The 20,870-nt window shown below is 37.2% G+C and overlaps 1 protein-coding gene across 4 annotated transcripts in view; it reads right to left on the reverse strand.

The window, feature by feature from the left end:
* Positions 1 to 18,385, reverse strand: part of Adarb2 (adenosine deaminase RNA specific B2 (inactive)) — a 476,030-nt gene extending 457,645 nt beyond the window's left edge. For all 4 annotated transcript variants that reach the window (XM_071619876.1, XM_071619878.1, XM_027948041.2 and 1 more), the window contains exon 1: positions 17,943 to 18,385. In XM_071619876.1, coding sequence (XP_071475977.1) covers positions 17,943 to 18,042 — 100 coding nt within the window. In that variant the 5' untranslated portion in view covers positions 18,043 to 18,385. The remainder of the gene's footprint in view (positions 1 to 17,942) is intronic.
* Positions 18,386 to 20,870: the final 2,485 nt, after the last annotated feature.

Genomic DNA, 20,870 nt, shown 5'->3' on the forward strand with positions numbered 1-20,870 from the left:
GTGGGGATGGGGGGCCAGGAGGTCTGGCACAGGTTGCTCCATCTAGTGGACCATGTGACACCTTGGTTACCCCGCAGTCACCAATGCACTCCAGGGCTCACACTCCTGGCATGGGTGGTCAGCTTTAGCCTTTTCACCTGGCACCCAAGTCCCAGGCTTTGAGACACGAGGTTGATGCCACGGGAAGGAGGTTTCTGTGTGTGTGGTTGAGATGATAAGCATTTCCCTCCCATCTCACTTGATTCCTAATAAAGAAAACATTGAAAATTTATTTTGACTGTAGTGCAGAGATTATCTTCCTTATCTTCACCATATTATGTACTGAAAAACTTAGTTTTTTGTTTTCCTCTTTTCCCAGGGGTCCTCCAGAACACCCCAGGGTGTCAGAGTCCAGTGTGCCCCCTGTCTTGTACTCCAAGCCTGTGAATGTCACCACTTTAAACCACTTTTTCTTTCATTTAGTTCAATATTTCAAATCTTTTAATTTTTGGAAAAAATACCTTGTAATAAACATATAATAGCTGCAGATCAAGCTATTCCCCCCCTTAGCTCCATAGCTTGGGAAGCATTTAACATTTTAGCCTTTTATTTATTTACTTACTTTTACATGTTAGCCTTTTGACAATTTCTAAATGAAAAATCTTGGTGGATCTTTGAGTATGTGATGCAATTATTAGTAATGGTTTGGTTAGTTATGGGACATATGACTGTATGATTTATTATCAAGCCAGGGTCCTTATGAGTGAATTGGCACAGTATTCCTAATAAATCATAGACTGCAGGTGTACACAGGGGTGACCTGAGCAATTCTGGACACGTGAAAACCCTGTTAAGAAACATTTAGTGAAGCTAGACAGTTCAACCAACCAAATTTTGGAATAGCAGCCAATGTATTATTGAAAAAAAAAGAAGAGGAAATCATATAAAAACATATAATGAATTTCTTAATAAATATATTATTTATAAATGCATTTATTAATTTATTTAAATTATTATTGTTCTTTTCTGAACTTGTGTGGCTGGTATATGGCAGCACTTGCTCAGTGGGATGCTTCTGTATGGACGGTTATGGGAGAGCTAAGGTGTCTGTGGTCTTTCCTGAAATCAATCTCCACTGAATATTATCTGTCTGACCTTCTCACTGTTTTGATAAAGATGATTCCAAAAATATAATACAAATGTGACATTTTATAAGAGAAAAATACAATTAACATAACTGAAAGCAAAACAAGTGCTTGTTTAAATGAAGGAAGAGATTAATTAACAAATGTAAATTTCAAGCCTAAGCCTTTTGCCTTTCGCAGCTTGAAGGGAATATCAGCAGAGAGGATGACCATGATGTCCCTATCGTAATTAACTCATTATCATTCGAATTGTGTAGTTGGAAAATAGCTTTAGAAAACATGCAGTGACCAAGAGAAGAAAATGATCCAAAACATGGCTAGAAGCTAAATTTTAATGTATGTTGTAAGATAAGAGCGAAGAAATGTTGGTGTTGATATAAAATCATTTCAAAGGAGCAAGTATCAAAAACAGACTTCAGAACAAACTGGCAATCATCGTACTTTCTGTTTGCCCAGGCAGTTTTTATCTATTTATAATAAATAACCTGACTTTGGTGCCTACACTTGTCTTATGGTGTGAAAAGACACACAAAAACGCACAGACACACACACATTCAATTTTAAGTAGAAAGCTTAGAGACAACTGTTACATGTAAAGTCATTGAGGCATTAAAAAGAAAGGAATATTACATACAGTAGGCCCTTCATATCAGAGGCTTTAGCATGCACCAAACAACAGTGGATCAAAAATGTTAAAAAACGAAATTGCATCTGTCCTGGACACATGGGGACTTTAAGCTTGTCATTATTCTTAAATAGTACCATACAATAACTCTTTATGTAGCATTGGCTTGGCATTAGGTATTACTAATAATCTAGAGATGATTTCCAGGTATATTGGAGAGGATGTACATAGGTTTTATGCAAATAGTATAACATTTTTTAAAATAAGGAACTTGAGCATTCAGAGATTTTGGTATCCAAGGGGGTCCTATAAGGAATTATCTGTGGATACTGAGGGATGATTGCTTCCAGAATTTTATGCATTGCTATCACACCAAAAGAGAAGTTCACAGAAGCCCATTTAATCCAGATGTATAGATTGTCATGTGTCACCCTAGTCCAGTGCATAGTGTTGCCACATGATGCATTCACATTTGTCGAAGCTGTTTCTCAGGTTCATGTAACTGGTGTCTATGTCTTCCCAGCATGCCTGTCTCTCTCAGTCCTATATCTGGACTGACCAGAGCATAGATCTAAGAAATATTGCTGCAATCTACTTCTCTGAGTTCATTGGCATGAGGAAGCCTCACATTTTCACTTTTGTTTGTCGGATCCCTGACCAAAAAAAAAAAAAAATAGAATTTATAATTTAGAAATTCCTGATCTCTAATCCCAGTTCATTGAACTCCTTAATTGTACTACAATTAATAATTATTTTGAAATTCAATATACATATTCATGGACCATCATAAATAAAATGCCATCAAGAATTAATGATTTGTCTTTAAAAATTTTAAAACCTAGAAATTTTACCTTTAGGTGTTTACATAAAAAAATGACTGTATAAATAAGGTTTTGAACAAAGGAGAAGTCATTTTAGTCAATTTATGCATATTCTACTTAAAGATGAATATCATTTTGTTATTCTGGGGAGCATAGTGGGGACTTCTTAGGAGCTTCTCACTTAATCATTTTTTTCTTTAACTTAACACTTGAGAATCAATAACAATATGGGGAGTTCAAATGTCCCGTTTGACTATTTTGCATCCAAATTTATTTCTTAATCTACTTTTCATTCATTTACTCACTAAATTTGAAACAGAACACATATGTTTACCTACATATGTTTACCGGGGATTTGAATTTGATTTTGACTTTGTATTGCCAGCATAGAATCTGGACAAGCTTAATCTAGGAAATTGGAACATTAAGCTCATTGTTTATGCATGAAAGTAGATGAAAAACATCTTGTATAAAAGACACAGACATACACACAAGGTAATGCAGAGTGTTCTTTGTAAACCTAGATGCACAATAACCAAAAAAACACATTTAAATCTGATGGGTACACTTCACAATATTTAAACTAAGTTACAGGGTTTTGCTTTGTGAATACCATGCTTTATTTAATTACAAACTATTAACTGACTTGAATATTACAACAGTGTATTCATCTAGTCTTATCTTGTGATGCACAATGTTGCATATGTGTATTGTGGGCCTCTTTATGGCATGTTGGCTTCCTTTTATTCTATTTGTTTTTGGAGAAGTAGAATTTGGAAATTTCTGATCTCTAATCTCAGTTCATTGAATTCCTTAAGTGTACAGTAATTAATAATTATTTTGAAATTCAATGTGCATTTTATAGAGACATCTGGAAAAGGAAGATGTTTGCAAATGTGAGGTTAGTTCAACAATCTCCAAGGTTTCCTTTAATTTGCACAACGGAAAATTGCACAAGCCAAAGCAGAGTGGAAAATGTATGTAAATATGTGCACATTTACCTGTTTGCACAATTACACACACAAACAATGGGCACACACATGCATCCACCTGCATGTTCATGGAGCCATCATGAGCTTGGCTGCATGCTACTCTGGAAACCAAAGTACAGAAGTTCCCTTCTAAGCCCTTTGTAATATAGCTTCATATCAGGGCTTTTGTAACATTGATTCTGAGATGCTGGTTTAAAAATCAACGTGGAAATGCATCTATGGGCATCTCCTATGTGCAAATTAACTCCATGTTTCTCAGAGGACAACTGCTCCAGCATTTTGTGCATCCTCACAATGAAAGCCCCATCCTTCCAGGGGCCTGGGCTCCCCTAGGGACCTTTCAGTACCTGTGTGTTTCATCCCACACCAGGGCCATGGTCCCTTCTCAAGTCAAGAACATGTGATTGAAGCTCAAATGATCTGAATCTAATCCAGCTTGTTCACTCCCTAGCTTTCTGAAGTAGCCACATATGTTAATTAGGTCTCACTTTCCTATCCTTAAGGCAAGGTGTTTAGTTAATCATATCTTAGATTCCTTTTTACCTCCCTATACAAAGATGCAAGACTGATTCTACTCAAGTTGTAAAAAGAGCCATCAGTGGGAGGTGAAAAAAGAAAACCTTCCTGTCATTTACATTGTAACTCTTAGAAGCCCGACAACTCCCACTTCTTTAAGCCAGAAGCATGCATCATTATCCAGGCCAGGAGAAAAGGAAGAGACAGGACAGAAACCTCCGCACAGGTCTACTTCATTTTGCTGGATGGCAACACTTAGCACCAAATAATCAAGGACGATTTTCTGGACATTATTTCTTCAAACCTGATGTTAGTTCATTTCTATAAGTATTTCCTAACTCCTGGATATATTATGGTTTATCTATGAGAAATTTTACAGCGATACAGTGAAATTCATGAATTTTTTGGCACCTACTGAGGTAAAAATAACATTTCTGGAAAAGAGTGCTGATAGCCTGACTGTACACTTTGGAGTTTTGAAAATGTCTCCAAAGGTGAATAGAACTGTGGCTTTCTGTCTGCTGTGGGCTGAATAGTGTCTCCCCCAAGCACAGGTAAGCACAGGGCCTCAGAATGAAACCATATTTGGAGACAGCATGTTTAAGGGGGTGATCCAGTTAAAATAAAGTCTCACTCACACACAGACACATATCACAATCTTATAATTCAAAACTTGTCATAGATAAGGAAGTGGTTCAGCAAAGAGAAATCTCTGGAACTTAGAGACGACAAACATGTGGCCATATATATAATGCTCACGCATACACATGATGCTTTTTTGCTACTATCCCTGTGGTTACACCCATCTCTATGCATAGCCCATGGAGAGTCACAAGGCAAATGATCCTTGACTAGTAAACTCTTCTAATTATAAAAAGAAGCCCATCATGCTATTGGGTGAAAGCATCTTTAGATTAGAGTACATCTTCCACCAAAACTATCTTTATTCCTAAGAACCAAGTATCTCAGGGCTCCACAAGCATCTCTGTAGGGGATGGTACCCCCAAGAATGACTGAGCGGCCGGCACCCACCAAGCTTCCTCCAGGTGCCGTGCCAGAGTCCTGGGGTCACTGGCTGTGAGTCAGGTGGGGTCTTCCTTATCCTAATCATCTTGGTTCTATTTCATTCTGGGCTAAAGTCATCCAGTCTGTTGGGGTCTTGGCACAGCTTGGGGTCCCATAGAGTAATAAGAGAAAAATAAGATGAAAGAATATATTTTCCCAAGGGTTCCATATTAAAATTAGGGAAATCTAACCCCCTCAACCCTTTGTGGAATATCAGCACTTAACCCAAAGGTGCTAGCAGAATTTTCTATAAACCAGGGTATCATTGCTGAGACCATGGACACCCATGATGCCTGATGTGGCCACTTCCTGAATGCGTAGCCTCAGGTGCATATCCTAAACTGTTTTCCAGCATCTTCTCTACAACATGAAGACCATATGTTTCACTGTGCTATAATATTGTTGGAGAATTAAGTGAGATAATGTGCCCTAAGCTCTTAGGATAGTCCAAGTACTCTATAAATATTAGTTAGAATTTTCAATCATGTTGCCCAGGGGCCAGACAGCTGGTTAAACAATTCTGATGTGGGTTGTTGACTTACCCTTGGCTTCTCAAGTGAACCTTGTTGAAAACACTAAAGAGTCTCAACTCAATGGGTCTTTCAGGATGCTGCCTTGCTTGTGTTGTGCTGACCTCTGGGGCTAACACTTTGTAAACTAGACAAATATGATTGCACACATTTTTAGTTAATGTACTTTTTGTCTGTAACAGGAGAAAACTGAAAATTTAGTAGTAATCAATGTGACGACAGAGTCATTTCTACTTATTTTTTATTTCTCTTCTATTTATCCATTTTTATTTTTTCAGTGTTTTTATGAAGTGTAGTGATAGGGAATGTCCTTTAAATATGGAAGATAATGTCATTGCATTTGTGTCTGAAATTAGAATATTCTCAGTCACAGATATTTTTGGGATTGGTGATCAGAGTTCTGATAGAAGGAATAACTTTTCAGAGGGGAGAGAGACGAGTCAAGCCCTCTTGGGAAGCACTGAAGAAAAAGCACAGCCTAAACACCCAACACAGAACAGTCCAAGCGTGAGGACGATTTCCTCAGCCACACTGACTTCAGGACAACATGCAGAGTATGGGTGCTCGGGCCAGAATTTCACTGTGGGAAGTTTATAATTTATTATGCATCAATATGTGCAAATAGCATGTAGCATCCAATCCATTGTATGATTTAAATTGTCAGTTTTGAATTTTTATTTTTTTTTTATTTTATTTTTTAATTTTTTTTTATTGGTTGTTAAAAACATTATAAAGCTCTTGACATATCATATTTCATACATTAGATTCAAGTTGGTTATGAACTCCCAATTTTACCCCAAATACAGATTGCAGAATCACATCGGTTACACATCCACATTTTTACATAATGCCCTATTAGTAACTGTTGTATTCTGCTACCTTTCCTATCCTCTACTATCCCCCCTCCCTCCCCTCCCATCTTCTCTCTCTACCCCATCCACTGTAATTCATTTCTCTCCTTGTTTATTTTCCCATTCCCCTCACAACCTCTTATATGTAATTTTGTATAACAATGAGGGTCTCCCTCCATTACCATGCAATTTCCCTTTTCTCTCCCTTTCCATCCCACCTCATCTATCTGTTTAATGTTAATCTTTTCTTCCTGCTCTTCCTCCCTGCTCTAGTTTCCCTGATGGTCAAATTTTCAAACATTCCCAAACATGATCATAGAGAAATATCTATATCTAACTACTGCAGCCAATATTTCTCAGGCTGAAAACGAGCAGGTCAACAGTAATTGCCAAACAATTTTTTCTTGTCATGCTGCATTTTGGATATGTACTCTATATATGTCCCTTTCTTAGTTTGAAGAGTATAGAGATGATAGATAGATGATAAATATGATTCTGAAGTTATCTAATAAGCAAAATAAAAGAGACCAAGAAACACATTGTCTACACAGAAGCAACGAACAAGTTCAGTGACAACCATTTTTTCCACCATCCATCCTGCATCACAGTACTGAGAAGATATGGGCATACCAGCTCCGTTTATAATTATATAGATGAGCTCTACTTAAACTGAATCAGACAGGTGAGTGTCCATCCTACTTTATCTGACCTCCATGCAAAGACCATCCTTGGTCAAAAAAAAAAAAATATCCAGGTTATATTACAAGTAAGAGCCTGTAATTTAAGTTGCTTTCTTGGGCTGGACGCCGGACCTTGGCATTACAGAGGGTAGCACGATGCTTGCCTCCAGCAACTGTGGTAGCTGAGTCTTTGGCAGTGCCTGGACTGCCTAGAGGAGGAAGTCAGAGAGCCAGATACTGATGTGGGAGATTGACAGGTGGTTGCATCCATAAAGGAAGCATGTGCTTCCTACAGAGATGGCAGGTGACCATGTGGAAAGCACAGGAGAAAAAGAAGGAGTCTGAGAAGAGGTCCTCAGGGATGACTACAAAAGCTTGTTCCCTCAGAGCGATGTGAGGCTGTTTTGAATATGTTTGGTCCTGAGGATTTCTTTTTGTTTCTTGCATGTAAAATACTGATGAGAGACCAGGGTGCCAACCATCAGGGGCCTGGTTTAGCAAACAAGAGATGAGTGCCTTCCATGCTTTCTGAAAGGGAAGTTTTGCAAAATATTTCTTCAACATAGACTATAGAGAAGACAGAAACATACTGAGATTTGCTTTCTGGCTATTTTACACCAGTTTTCAGAGCTTCCAATACTGCCTACTCCTTACCATTCAGCATGGTGGCTGACAAATCAAGGTATTCAATAAGTGCTTGTTGAATGGATAAACTTCAATTTGTGTAACTATGATTTAAAAATAAGTCAATGTGCTTTACAAATTTACAACCTCAATCTGATAACTCTACAGCAGACATTTATTGTTGACGTACCATAAGATGGTCACCATGCTAAATTTGGGAATGCAAAGATGCATAATAGGAAAACACCAGCTTTGGGAAATGACAGGAAGACCACAGCACCTGATGTGCAAACTTGCATATAGTTTTACAAAGAAAGACCTGAAGAGACTATTCCTTCCTAGACATTGTTATCCCAAAGATGGTTTGTGGCTGTCACCTCACACATGAACTCTACATTAACTGCTCCTTGTCTAAGCTGTTAGAGCTCACATCACCTATACACAATCACTGCAGAAATTGTTCCTTTCTCCTATAGTATTCTATTTTTTTAACAAATTCTTCTTTCAAAAACTAAATCAATTTTCTTAGTGTGTTTTAATTCAGTAACTATGATGTTTGGACACGGTAAAAGGAATAAAAATGTTCAAACCTAGAGGAACTTATATTTTAATGGCTTAATTTTATTTGGGAGTTTCACTTGAAATAATAAAGGAAATGCAATGTATTCCAAATTTTGCAAAAATAACTGGAACTATTTCGTATTTTTAAAAATTTACCATGACACCTAATACTATGTCAGGGTGATGGTACTTCATTTTCATTACATTTTGACTTCATATATATGTGCTTGATCCCGATAACACAATATGAGCTCAGAGAGAAGGGCCATGTCCTCTTATTTTTCTTGTGTCTTTGTGCTGTCTAACTCTTTGCGTAACCCATAGTAGGCACTGGATACCTACTGAAACTTGAAAAATTAATTTTAAAAAACTCACTAAATACAGATCTTGTCTGAACACACACACTAGTGTAAGGAACATCATAAACAGAGTAGTGTTGGATAGTATGCACCATGGTTTTTAAATCAAGTATCCTTTTGATATCAAAAGCTATGTAAAATAAAATTCAGGAGCCATGAACTCTAATCAAGCATGAGAAAAAGGCATCTTCTGAGTTCTTCTGACTCTTCCTCTTCCTCTTTAAACTCCTCTGTGCTACCATGGTTGTTTCTCTCTTGTGTGATGGTGTAAGAAGATATTTGTGATAAAGACAAAATGATTTATCTCGCTTCATGTAAAATATGCACAAAGGGAAAACTCAATTGATATTATTTTGGAAGTTTTCTAATTAAGCGATTAGTGTTCTATGTTAAAAACCATAGTCATAAACAAACATCATTTCCCACTTTCTCTCTTAAAGAGTTGTTCTCTCAGAAGTTGAGGCAAGACTTTTTTTTCTCTATGTTATTTTTTTAAAGTTCATATTAGAGTGCTGCTGTTCCAGAGTTAGAGAATCTTTTAACATTTCAATATTCAATATTTCAATAAATGCTCATGCATTTTAAACCTTGAGTCTGCCTTCCCTATTTATTATGTGCATATATTGGGAGTCTACCAAAAAACACAAGTGCACATTTTAATGACTTAAATTTTACTCAATAGCTACAAATAAAAGTCATGTCATGACTTAACTTTCTTGAAAAAGGAAAATTGAATTAAAAATTCAGGTGATTACATGAAATCATAGAAACTCTCAATTTTGTTAGACTTAAAAAATAAATAACTTTAACTAAATGCTTAATAAATAAATAAGCCTTCAATTTCAACAAATAGTGAATTTATACCCATCTGCAGGTCCCAACAGGCGGTGGGGTATGGGTATTGGAGTAAAATGTTACCAGACACACATCAAAGATTCCTTGAAAGGTGGCTGCCCTTAGTTCAGTATCTTTCAAGGACTATCAAAGTTAGTTGATCCCCCATACACTGTTTCAGAGTTTTTCCAAATATTACTCTTTTTCTAGCCTTTTCCCTAGATATCTAACAAATGGTTTTTATTTAAATATTATTTCTTCTTTAGAGAGAAAATTGGAAGTATGGAATTATTTGAATTTTTAAAATTTCTCTTTGAACCCTCTGCTTTGGATTAACAAGTTGCTTTCTGTTAGAACTCTGTTAGAATCTGTAGAGTGTTTTTATAAGTTTTAACTACAGAAATAATATTTAAAGTTGAAGCATGAACAAAATATCCTCATGCCTGCGGATAAATCACATCATTTTTTTTTACCTAAAAATTAGTAAGACACGCTATTTTTCAATAATCTGTTTCTCATTCCCTAAAATTTACATCTTTTCAGATAGTGTCTGAGCCTGTGAACATTTGTATGCATTTTCTGTTTCAGTACTTAGGCTTGAACACAGTCTAATATAGAGAGGGTGGGCATTTCCTTTAAGGACACGGCTATTTTCACAGCCAGGAGCCCGATGTGAGCGCAGCATCTGTTGTAGACAGGGATGAGTGAACTCAGCCAGACTTGGGGTTTCGAGGAGGTCAAAATCTATTTTGCTGACGTTTCTGTCATGCTTATTAAATTGCATTTCTCCAAATGCAATTAAACTTTTAGGAAATATTGCATTGATTTTAAAGCAAGGAAAGCTGTGGACTTCCGATGGATTTTGGCTAGCACAATCTGCTTTTGTAATCAGTTATTGGCGTCCTAGGTATATGCTTTGCCCAAGCTTATTATGAGCCCCCGGTCCTGCTTCTTAGAAACAGCAGCCTGCTCACTTGTGTTTCTTTTTAATCATCTGAAGGGATTCGACTCATATTAGCATTTTCTACTAGAGATAGGTGCGGCGTGAGCAAACTGAGTCCCCCACCCCTGTCTATTTTAATATCACATTTGATAAGACATATTTGAGAAATCATGTAAGACATTACAAAATGATGAGGCGGTAGGAGACAGGAATCAGGGATTTCATCTCAAATAAATGGAGCAGCAAAAGTTAATTAAATCTATAAAATTCTCCAAAGCACGTCCTGGTGAAGGTATTTAAAAGAATACTTTCCACTATGCTCACAACATGTGAAAGTGTCGGGCTAAGATTTAGGCCTAAGATTCACTCATTCTATTAGAGACCCCAGGAAAGAGGTTTACAGATATTCTGAGCAGTATCGGTTTTATTTATTATCCAAATGGCAAAACAACAGCCAGGGAAAGAAACCTTTGTCTATGTTGTAAATGAGTTATCTGTTGACACTGTTATAAAAATGCTCAATGGAATGAATGTAACCAGATTTGAGTTATAGCGTTAAGAAAATTGAGCAGGTACTTACACTAAAAATAACACCTGCCCTATTGAATATTTGAATTTATATTGCTTCTGGATTTTTCTTTCTACTCTGTAGGAGATCTGGATCTCACAAGGTGTGAGGAGGCTTCTGTTAGGGTGAATGTTCATGGTCCCGAATTAGCAGTTACACAAACGTGCTGGTTCTAATGCTCTCCTGCGTTGGAAGCAGCTTAGCAAAGCCCACCTTGATCTCATAATTGTAAGTGTACACAATTCAAAAGAGCTTTTGACTTTCATCTCTTAGGAATCAAAAGAAATTACCTTAAAATCTAAAAGTCACCGGAGCATTTGTATTGTATTTCTCTTTAATCTTAAATGTAAATTCTACTTTTCTTTGTTTATATGAATGCTTTATTTATCATACATATTTCTTAATCAAGTACAAAATCCCCTTCTTCACATAAACATTAAATGTGTATATGGCTTGTTTCTATTTTTGAGATTAAAAAGCTAACATTCAGTAGTGGCAATTTTTGCAATTTAAAATGAATGATAGTGAATTTCAATACATTTGTATATTTTAACACAATGAGGACATTTATTAGCTATTTTCTTACTAGAAACAAGCTACTAATTGTATTCATTCCCCATTAATAACATAATAAAATGTAATTATTTTCCTGCCCTTCATACTCAATACCTATAACTAGAATAAAAGATGATTAAATATCCACAGTGTATTTAGAAAACCCCGGAGACGCAGATGATTAACTCTTCATTTTCAAATACATATTGTTGTTCAGAAAAAGTCTGTTATCTCTACAAGGGCCACATTTATTTTTTGCAAAAATTACAGATCTCTTAAACAGCAAACAAATTAATTTCCAAGTTATAAATTTTTGGTTGTGATTCTTGGGCTACTGTATTCACTCATAAATTTGCAACTGGACATTTGGAGCCTAAGAGCCAGGTTTGCTATGACATTGCAAACACTAACTCAGCCAAGAAATCAGATGCAGTAGCCCTGACCTTCTTTCCTCCCAAACAAAATAAATAAGTAAGTAAAAGTTCAACTTGGGTCCTGGGGTCAAGGCAGTATTGTATGCAAGGAGAAGAGTAGCTCTTGCTCTAAGTTTGTCAGTTTGTAAATGTAGCTCTTTATTTCTGCTTTCTAAAGTCTCACAAGAATTTTTCAGATTTACATGTGGGTGGAAAATTTAAAAAGAACTTTTTCTTCTCTTTTTGAAAGCAATTCCTCTTTATTTGATATTAGTACCTTTTTATGTGAGTCTTAATGTAATAACAGCTAGGAATAAACGGTTGTCTTTGTATAACCAAATATTTACAGCATATATTTCTCTGAGTGAAGGGAAACAATTTAATTGTGAAGATGGGGTTGATTTAGGTTCATCTTATTTAAAAACACTTAGCAACATGAATTGGGGCTGTTGGTAATACATGAACCAGTGTACATTGCTATGTTGAGTTTTGTTTTTCTTTTGTGTTATTGTACCAGTTTCTAAAAATGGGTAAATGCTTTGAAAATCTTGATTATGATGTGGAAATTTATCCCTTTAAAATTTTTATTTGCAAGTGTTTAGGAGTCAAATTTTTCACAGCAACATCTATTTAGATATAATATTTTAAAATGATGAAGAGCAATATAATTATTTTTGATTTTAGGAGTTGTCCAAAATTGGTTGTACTACAAAGATACTGACATAACTTTCTAGCATTTTAGAAAAAGAAGCAGGTAGGTATAAAAATTACACAAGTGTGTCAGTTGTCTTTTCTGTGTATGTTCCTGTGCACATACACACAGAGAGCAAAATAATGTACACATGCACAACACATATGTGTACAGAAAGCATCTAAATATATTTTTTAAATTGAAAACTAAATAATTACACAGTATAAATCACCTTTCTATGCCTCCAAAACGAAAATTACAGTTTCCTTCTCCATGTTTCCTTATATAACACTCATCTAGCTTGGCTTCTCTGCCATACCCCAATCACCACTATTTAGCTATGAATGCATGAATCTCACATTTTTATTCTAAATTCGAGTTCACTCATCATATCTAATGCCCTCGAAGCAATCTCAAATTACTGTTATTACACGGGTCACTAGAAACCAGAGGCACCCATATAAATTTTAAAAGAAAGAGGAAAAAAAAATCCCACACAATTAGATGCTGGCTAACAGTTTAATCAATTTGATTTTATCACTAAATCCAGTTCTTCCTCTTGAGCTGTCAGCGCACAAGATAAGCAGAGTGTGTCAGGGCTTGAGCCAGCGGTGTAGAAGGAGTGTGTCCTTCGCCAGCCGGGTGACAGCGGCGTGGGTGATGCTGGCACTGCAGGGGACAGAGAGTCGTTCAGCCACTCCACCCTCATCCAGGGCACAATCTTTCTATTTCATTAATTTTTCATGGAATTTCATTTCACAACAAGCAGGCGTCTGCCATCCATCTGCTCTACTTATTCTGTCTCTTTTGCCAACTTTTATTTGCATTTCACAATGTTTAGCAACCTGCTCCTTTCCCACTACCTTCCCGTGATTCATCACTTCCCGTTTAGAGAGCTACCTTGTGTGGGTGCTCTGAACATTTATTTTCAATTTTCTAAAACTCTGTAACCAGTCCCCCTGGAATACTATCTAAATGTGAAGAGTTAACGTGTTTTACTGTCAAATGCCTGAAAAAAGGGCATATTCCATTGCCAATGCTCAAATTCAACTGAACTGACTTACCCAGTGATGCTTTATAAGCATTGCAAAGAGTTCCCCCCAAGTTCCTTTCTCTTTCTGGTTTATGAATGATTGATACACCTCACTTAAAACTCCATCCTTCAATTTATCTTATGGAAATGGCTGAATTTGTATATGTTCTCAATCTGTTTCCAAATAGGTTTGTCTTGAAAGAGACTTTAAGAAAAAATTCCAAAAAACCTCAGTCATTTTACATATTATATGCAGTAATAAGTAGGATAATAGAAATATGTTATTTACAAAATGCTTCATGCCAGTGAATAACTTTGGGGGGGGATACACTTATAAAAGGTAGAAAACCCCAGCTGTGACAAACAGAATATGTGCACTAGTTTGAGTAAAGTAGTAAATGAAAAGATATTTATGAGATTCCTCAAACATATTATCCTGACATTATCCCATGGCTCAGAGATTGATCAATTTTTAAGCTATTTGTTTTAATGTACTACATTGTTTTTGATGTGTTTTGTTAAACTACCTGATTGAGCTGATACTACTAATAAGGAAAAAAAAAACCTTCAGCCTTTGCATTTATTATTTCATTTAAAATGTTTACTTTTATAATAACCGTACTTAGTTGTTTTCTAATACAAATAGATATTTTCTTATATAACCACATAACAGATTTGGTTGGGCAAAATCACCTTGCAAAATTCTACTAAGAATTACAAAAAAGAAAAATAAAAAGCATTATCCCATATTCTCAGTGAGCAGTGAAGTCTATTGGCATTTAGAGATGGCAGGTAATAGTCCCTACAAATTGTACGTGCTACTATTATTTTCTAAAAGCCTCCAAATGAAATAGAAGCAAGATAAATTGATGTCTTTCACATGTTATGTAGGATGTGTACATTGCTTTGCCATGTATGTAAACATAAGATATTCCCAGTCTTTCTTATACTTTTTTTTAAATTTTTTATTGTTGGTTGTTCAAAACATTACATAGTTTTATACTTTTTTTTGATTGCTTAACTTTGTTCCAAATTTTTTTAAAAATGGCATTTCTCATTTCTCTAGAAAATTAAAAATACAAATCTTTTGCAAATAATTTCTAAGAAAAAATTCCAACTAAAAAATGTCACAAGGAGAAAATGCAAAAGTGCACAGCTCTATGTCCGATAAAACAACAAAGTGGGACTGGCAGGTGGGGAGATTTATTCTGAGAATTTTCTTCAAAGTTTATCTGAGAAAGAAATGCAGGTTTCTGCCAATGAATCCCCAAAAGTGACATTCTGCGATGAAGTTCTTCCCCTTACTACCTTTTTTTCCTTTCCTATTTTTTTTTTTTTTTTTTTTTTACTTTTGAAGATACATACTAGTTCCTGTGTAGTGCAGTGACTAAAAACTACCTTGTACGGGGAAATGCTTCATTTCCAGAATGATGAGGGATTGTAATTAACAATAATGAAGGTGTGGTTTCATTCCCACACTTCAGCTGTGGCTAGAGTGTTTCGTTCAGAGTCTGCAAATAGATCTGACAATAGAAGGCATCTCATATCAAAGCCACTCAGAGTAGAGGTAGAGAAAATAAAGAGCATCTCCTGACACCGGGAAACTAAATGCTAGGATGCATCTTAAAAAATGACTCTTGTCCATTAGAATAGGTGAAAATATACATTTCATAGGCCAAAGGTCAACATTTATCTAACTGTATTATTCACTTATGAAAAGCATACTTTGTACTTACAGTCAGCATCTTCAGTTAGTACAACCTTACTAGAATTTTTTAACAGTCATCCATGAACTTGGGGAATTTAAATTGTAACCAAGACAGAGTTTAATTATTAGATAAGCTTAAAAAAAGAGGCTATTTGGTTCAGGGACAGTGAAGACGCATGACTATTAAGACAAGTTTAAGCTCACCATTGTTCCTCGTAGAACAGAAAAACAGGCATCTGTAATAACTAGGAACCGCATATAAATTTGTGGTATGTTCTCAGAAAGATGTAAATACTTATTTAATGTGTCCCATAGTTTGTTATGCTATTTTTTTTTAATTTGATCGTTGTACATTTGCAATTGTTAACTCCCACCCCCCCCCTGCAAAGTGACTACTTAGCAATCTGACTTTCCAGCCATGATAGCTGTCAGTAGGTACCAGAGGAAAGGCAGCCCCATACACGTCTCCCCATAACATGAATTGGTATACTAAGCCTGATAACCCTTCCCCCTTCAACATTTGGCTGTAAAAAGTAAGATACTTGGTCTTGTCAAAATTACTAAGGCAAAGAGCTTTTTTGCTGTAAAAATTCTATTTTTAATTTTTGCAGTTAGGTTTATAGCAAATGAAGTCTTCCCTCAGGTTTCTTCTCTTTTTTTTCCCCCCACGATGAATATGAATGCTTTCTAAGTTAGTATGTCTGACATTTAATGGTAAGGCAAATAAATTTGAAGAAAGGTAACAATTTTCATTCAGCTTACATTTTTTATAGGTTGCATTACTGGGAAATATTACTCTAGATTCTTGAATATTAAATATCTAAATGGACTAAATAAAAAATACTGGGAAGCATGAACAAGTGTAAAGATTATGTTTCTTTTTATCTGTGTTCAAAGTTATATTCATTATGCAATCCTGTCACGTTCTAAATATCACTCTTTGTTAGCATTATCTTTAAAAGACCTTAACAAGTCAGTTTCAAAATATTTTCAAATAACAATATGAATAGCAAGCATACATTTTAGTAACTTAAGAGTTAAACTTATAATTACAAAATCACCCCTAAAACTGCAGCCTCTGAAGCATTTTAAGGAATTCATCAGGCTGTATTTACTCCCAGTTGCCCTGATGTGTGATCATAATTAATGACTGTTTTCTATTGACATTTATGTCTTCAAACTGACTGGCTAATTTCTACAATTGGAAGAAGTAATCAAGAACTTAGGGACTGTTGGAGATCAGTTAGGAAACAATCTGACAGAAACTTATCTTAAGCCATTACAAAGATGAAAATTCTCCAGGGAGGATGTAGGATCACAACTACATTTAACAATGTGTTCTGCCATAGAAAACTGGAAAATCTGATACATTTGAGTTGTATCTTTCCAGCTGTTCATTATAGCTTTATATTCACTATTGTAAAAAAAAAAAAATCAACACATTTTAAATAATAAGACCTGAACTTTCTCCTACAATTGCAAACTCATAATAAGAAACTAACAATAATACAAGTTCCTTCCTGAGAAACAAGGGGCAACATTAGAATGCTCTTTGAATCCTTCTGTGGAATGGACTCAGTCTAAGATGGCATTTTAGGACATTGCCTCTAATATTGGAGCAATCGCTAATTTTATACAAAATTAGCCTTTGCATGAAAGCCCTCGGTTTCTGATGACACTGACTAACTTCAGTACAGCCGATCTCCAAGAATATCAGTAACAAGGCACAGCACGACAGATTGTCAGCAGCAACCTGTCACCCAGTTGCCTTTTCTATTTTTTTTTTTTTTTTTTCTTTTTCTGGTGCTTGCAGGCTGTTTCTGCTGCTAACAAGATCTAATGCTTATTTCTTTGCATGTTTTAATTTCCGCATATTTCTCCAAGAAGGAGAGCCCTGTGCTTTTTGTACATCCCAGTGTTTACAAGATGACGGGACACCACACTAAGTAGAAACTAGCTGGCCAATTTGGGGGAGGCGATCGTCAGGGGCTGCCCATTCCTTTCTCTGAGACAATTTGGATGGGAAGAGCTGGCGAGAAGGTTCATTCCCTCGGTTTTATGTATGTTGGCTTAAGTGAGTGTTTCCTTTGGCACCGTTTGATAATGTGGCCTCCAAGAGGGTCTAAAGCGGTGCCAGCCTCGGGTACGGAGAGGGCATAGTGGTACCTAGAAGAGGGGAACATCCTCCTGTCCAAGGATGGTTGCCTCTGGACCACAGCCCTCTTGTCAAAAATCTTTGGCTGAGCGGCTGCTGGCTCCCTGTCCCCTCTGAGCTTGAAGAAGCCCCCAGTCATTTACAAAGGGATCTGAACTCCCTGCGCCCTGATATGCGCTGGCATCCCACCAGCATCCTAAAGTGAAGCTGCTCAAAATAGACAAACCCCAGAGATAGCGGGAAGGACGAAGGGAGCCGGGAGAGTTGCGGCGAGCGCAGAGCGAGCCTCCTTACCTTTCCTCTTGGACCTCCTCCGCCGCCGCCGCTTGGACTTGCATTTGAGTTGATTACTTAGCCCTCCAGACCCTCTGCCGCTCCCCAGGACGGATGCCATGGCTGAGACCCAGTCGGGAGAACGGGAGAGGAGCTCCTCCTTAAGCAATTTCACCTTTCTCTTTCTGGCTGTCGCCGCCGAGGCGCTTCTGCCTCTGCAAATCGGAGCAGCAGGCTCACTTTTTAGGACCCAGAACTGAGCGCTCTCGCTACTTGTTCTCTGTCACTTGGTTCCAGCTGGGTGAGAGCTTCCGATGGGAGTCGGAGCGAGGAACCTCTCCTTGGGCAGGAAGCGCTGGGAAAGGTGCGCCCGCAGGTCCTGAGCGCCCCGGAGCTCTCCTCGGGCTGCCTCTTCATCTGGGCTCCCAACGCAGGGCTGCTACTTTTGCACCTCTGCTAGTTGTTTGGCACCAGCCACTTTGAAGCCAATCACGCAGGGAGCTTGTCTATTTGCTGCTGCAAAGTCTAATTAGATCCAATCACAACTGTCTCCTCGCTCTGACATCAGCAGCACCAGCCCCTCCGCCCCTGGCAGCTTGCAAACTCAGCTCCCATTTGGACGGATGGAGCTGCCCAGGACCTGGTAGAAGGAAAGAGGCTGCTCAGAGGGACCCACAACACAGGGCTGGTTTATCTGGGAGAAGCCTAAGGGGCGGTTTACAGGAGGGACCCTATCCTGGGATGACCAGGCTTCTTACTGCAGTCACTTGGAAGGCTCCCTGTGCTCAGAAAGAGGTAGAGACGTTTCTCTGACCTAACAGTTTCTAACTAGTTAATTCATTATAATGCTTGTTGTGTCGAGGGGGAAATAACTCTCAGAAATACGGAGACCTCACTTCCTCTGAAAGGGATTGAGATTTGCAATTCCCTGGGAGACAACCTCTTTAGGGATATTTATTTCTCAGAGACTGCGTTTCTATGTTTGCTAGTTTGGTTTGTTTATTGTCCCCTCCTCCCACCCCCCTTCATACCCCAGGGCTGTTCCCTTTGCAAAAGAAAAATACTGTGTAAAGACAGAGGTGTTAAGATCTGAGTCTGAATTTTACAGAGAGCGATTGATTTCATGTGTTGCTTTATTTAGGAAACAATGACATGAAAAGCAGACAGGGCTCTCATCGGATAGAGTTTTATTGCCAAATGTGACATTTGGATGAAAGAAAGTAGCATTTACGAGGAGGTGGATTGCAAATTGAAATAGTTTTATACAATTTATTTATTTTTTTCAGGGATATCCTAGATTTCAAGACTATACCCAGGGAACCATAAATCTCTAACATAAAATATAAGAAGGAATATAATCCAGCAATCATCATTGCATCATATTTAAATCACATGAACTATTAGTTGCAATAATGATAGTTTGAAAACCATGCACTCCAAAATTCATTAGCTTGCATTATCATGTTGATATGAATGGCACACAAATATTTCTATGCATACTGCTTTGTACAGTCTTTATAGGCCTAAACCTTTCCATGTAATTTTCCTTATATGGTGAGCTGACAGATCATAGCTCAGTTTTCACTAAAGAGAGGAGAGAGGAGAGAGAGAGAGAGAGAGAGAGAGAGAGAGAGAGAGAGAGGGAAAGTGAGAGAGAAAGAGAGAGAGAGACACACACACACACATACACACACACACACAGAGATAGATTTTTAAATACTGACTCTACTGCTATGATTTTGGGCAAGTTATTTAAACTATTCCTTGGGCTCCTCATCTGTAGAATGAGATTTAAAGCAGCACCAACTTCATAGGTTCATTCATACTTTTGAATTGGTAGAAACAGTAACTGGTATGTGTTAATCACTTCATAATTTTTTAGAAGTTGATTTAGCAAGTGATTTTGAAAGAATCTTACAGGTAGGCTTTAGAGAGGTAGGGTTTGTATGTTTTTCTTTTAGAAGGTTCTGATGTCTAGCTCATTGTAGGCCAATGACTTCAATCAAACCAATACCCTCTTTTGCACTGCATTCAACTCTTCCATCCCACCGCAATACAACTTAGTACTGCTGGTAATTTCTAGTGAATGTTGAAAAAGTATATGGCTTGCCTACTTAACTTACACTATGAAGAATATAATGCTTAAATATACCCAGAAATGCAGCTGTGGAACTCTGCCCTGGAAACTTCTGAGCTCTGTAAGGTATGCCTGCACTAATCCAGGGCTGCCCTACTTAAGTGTCTGCTTAAAACCCACCACGGTGTTGAGTCACCAAAGGAAGATGTTTCAGACAATACCGCAAGATTGGAATTATTAATGGCCCTCTCATGTCCCCATCATCACCCAAAGCAAAGATGCTGCCTCTGACATGAGTACATATTGACCTTTGTTTTATTAAGACAGTAGAGAGGGTAGGCAGAAAACAGAATGGTTAAGTTATATTTTCCTTCTGATTTTGGTGGGAAGGGGAATAAAACTGAAACCTGTATTTTGATGCTTAGTTTAGATCCTGATTTAAAAGTTAGTTACGGTCAAAGTCTTGGCAAATCTTCACTTTTCTTGAAGTTTGTAAATTTGTTAATTTACATATAATTTATGCAAGTTTTATTTTAACAGAGATATGTGTTTTTTTTTTCTTCATTTTATTTATTATGTTTGTGATAATGCAATTGCTTGAGATGATACAAGGGTGAGGGTAAGGTGACAAAAATGTGCATCTCTCACCCCAGGAGCAGAGGCTTTTAAAGACGTGGTTCACAATGACACATTTTTATACTCAACCATGGTTCCTAATAGGTTTCGTTTTGGTGTTGCAGACAGGGCTTAGAATGAGCAATGTTGATCATCTGCCATGCTTCTGATGAGCCTTTTTGCTTTTTTGTATGTTCCCTAGACCACTTCGGCACAGCTTGGCAGCCTGAAATGATGAACAGCAGTTGGACGAGGCA

Source organism: Marmota flaviventris, chromosome 12 (assembly GCF_047511675.1).
Source record: "Marmota flaviventris isolate mMarFla1 chromosome 12, mMarFla1.hap1, whole genome shotgun sequence".
In the NCBI taxonomy this organism is placed as follows: domain Eukaryota; kingdom Metazoa; phylum Chordata; class Mammalia; order Rodentia; family Sciuridae; genus Marmota; species Marmota flaviventris.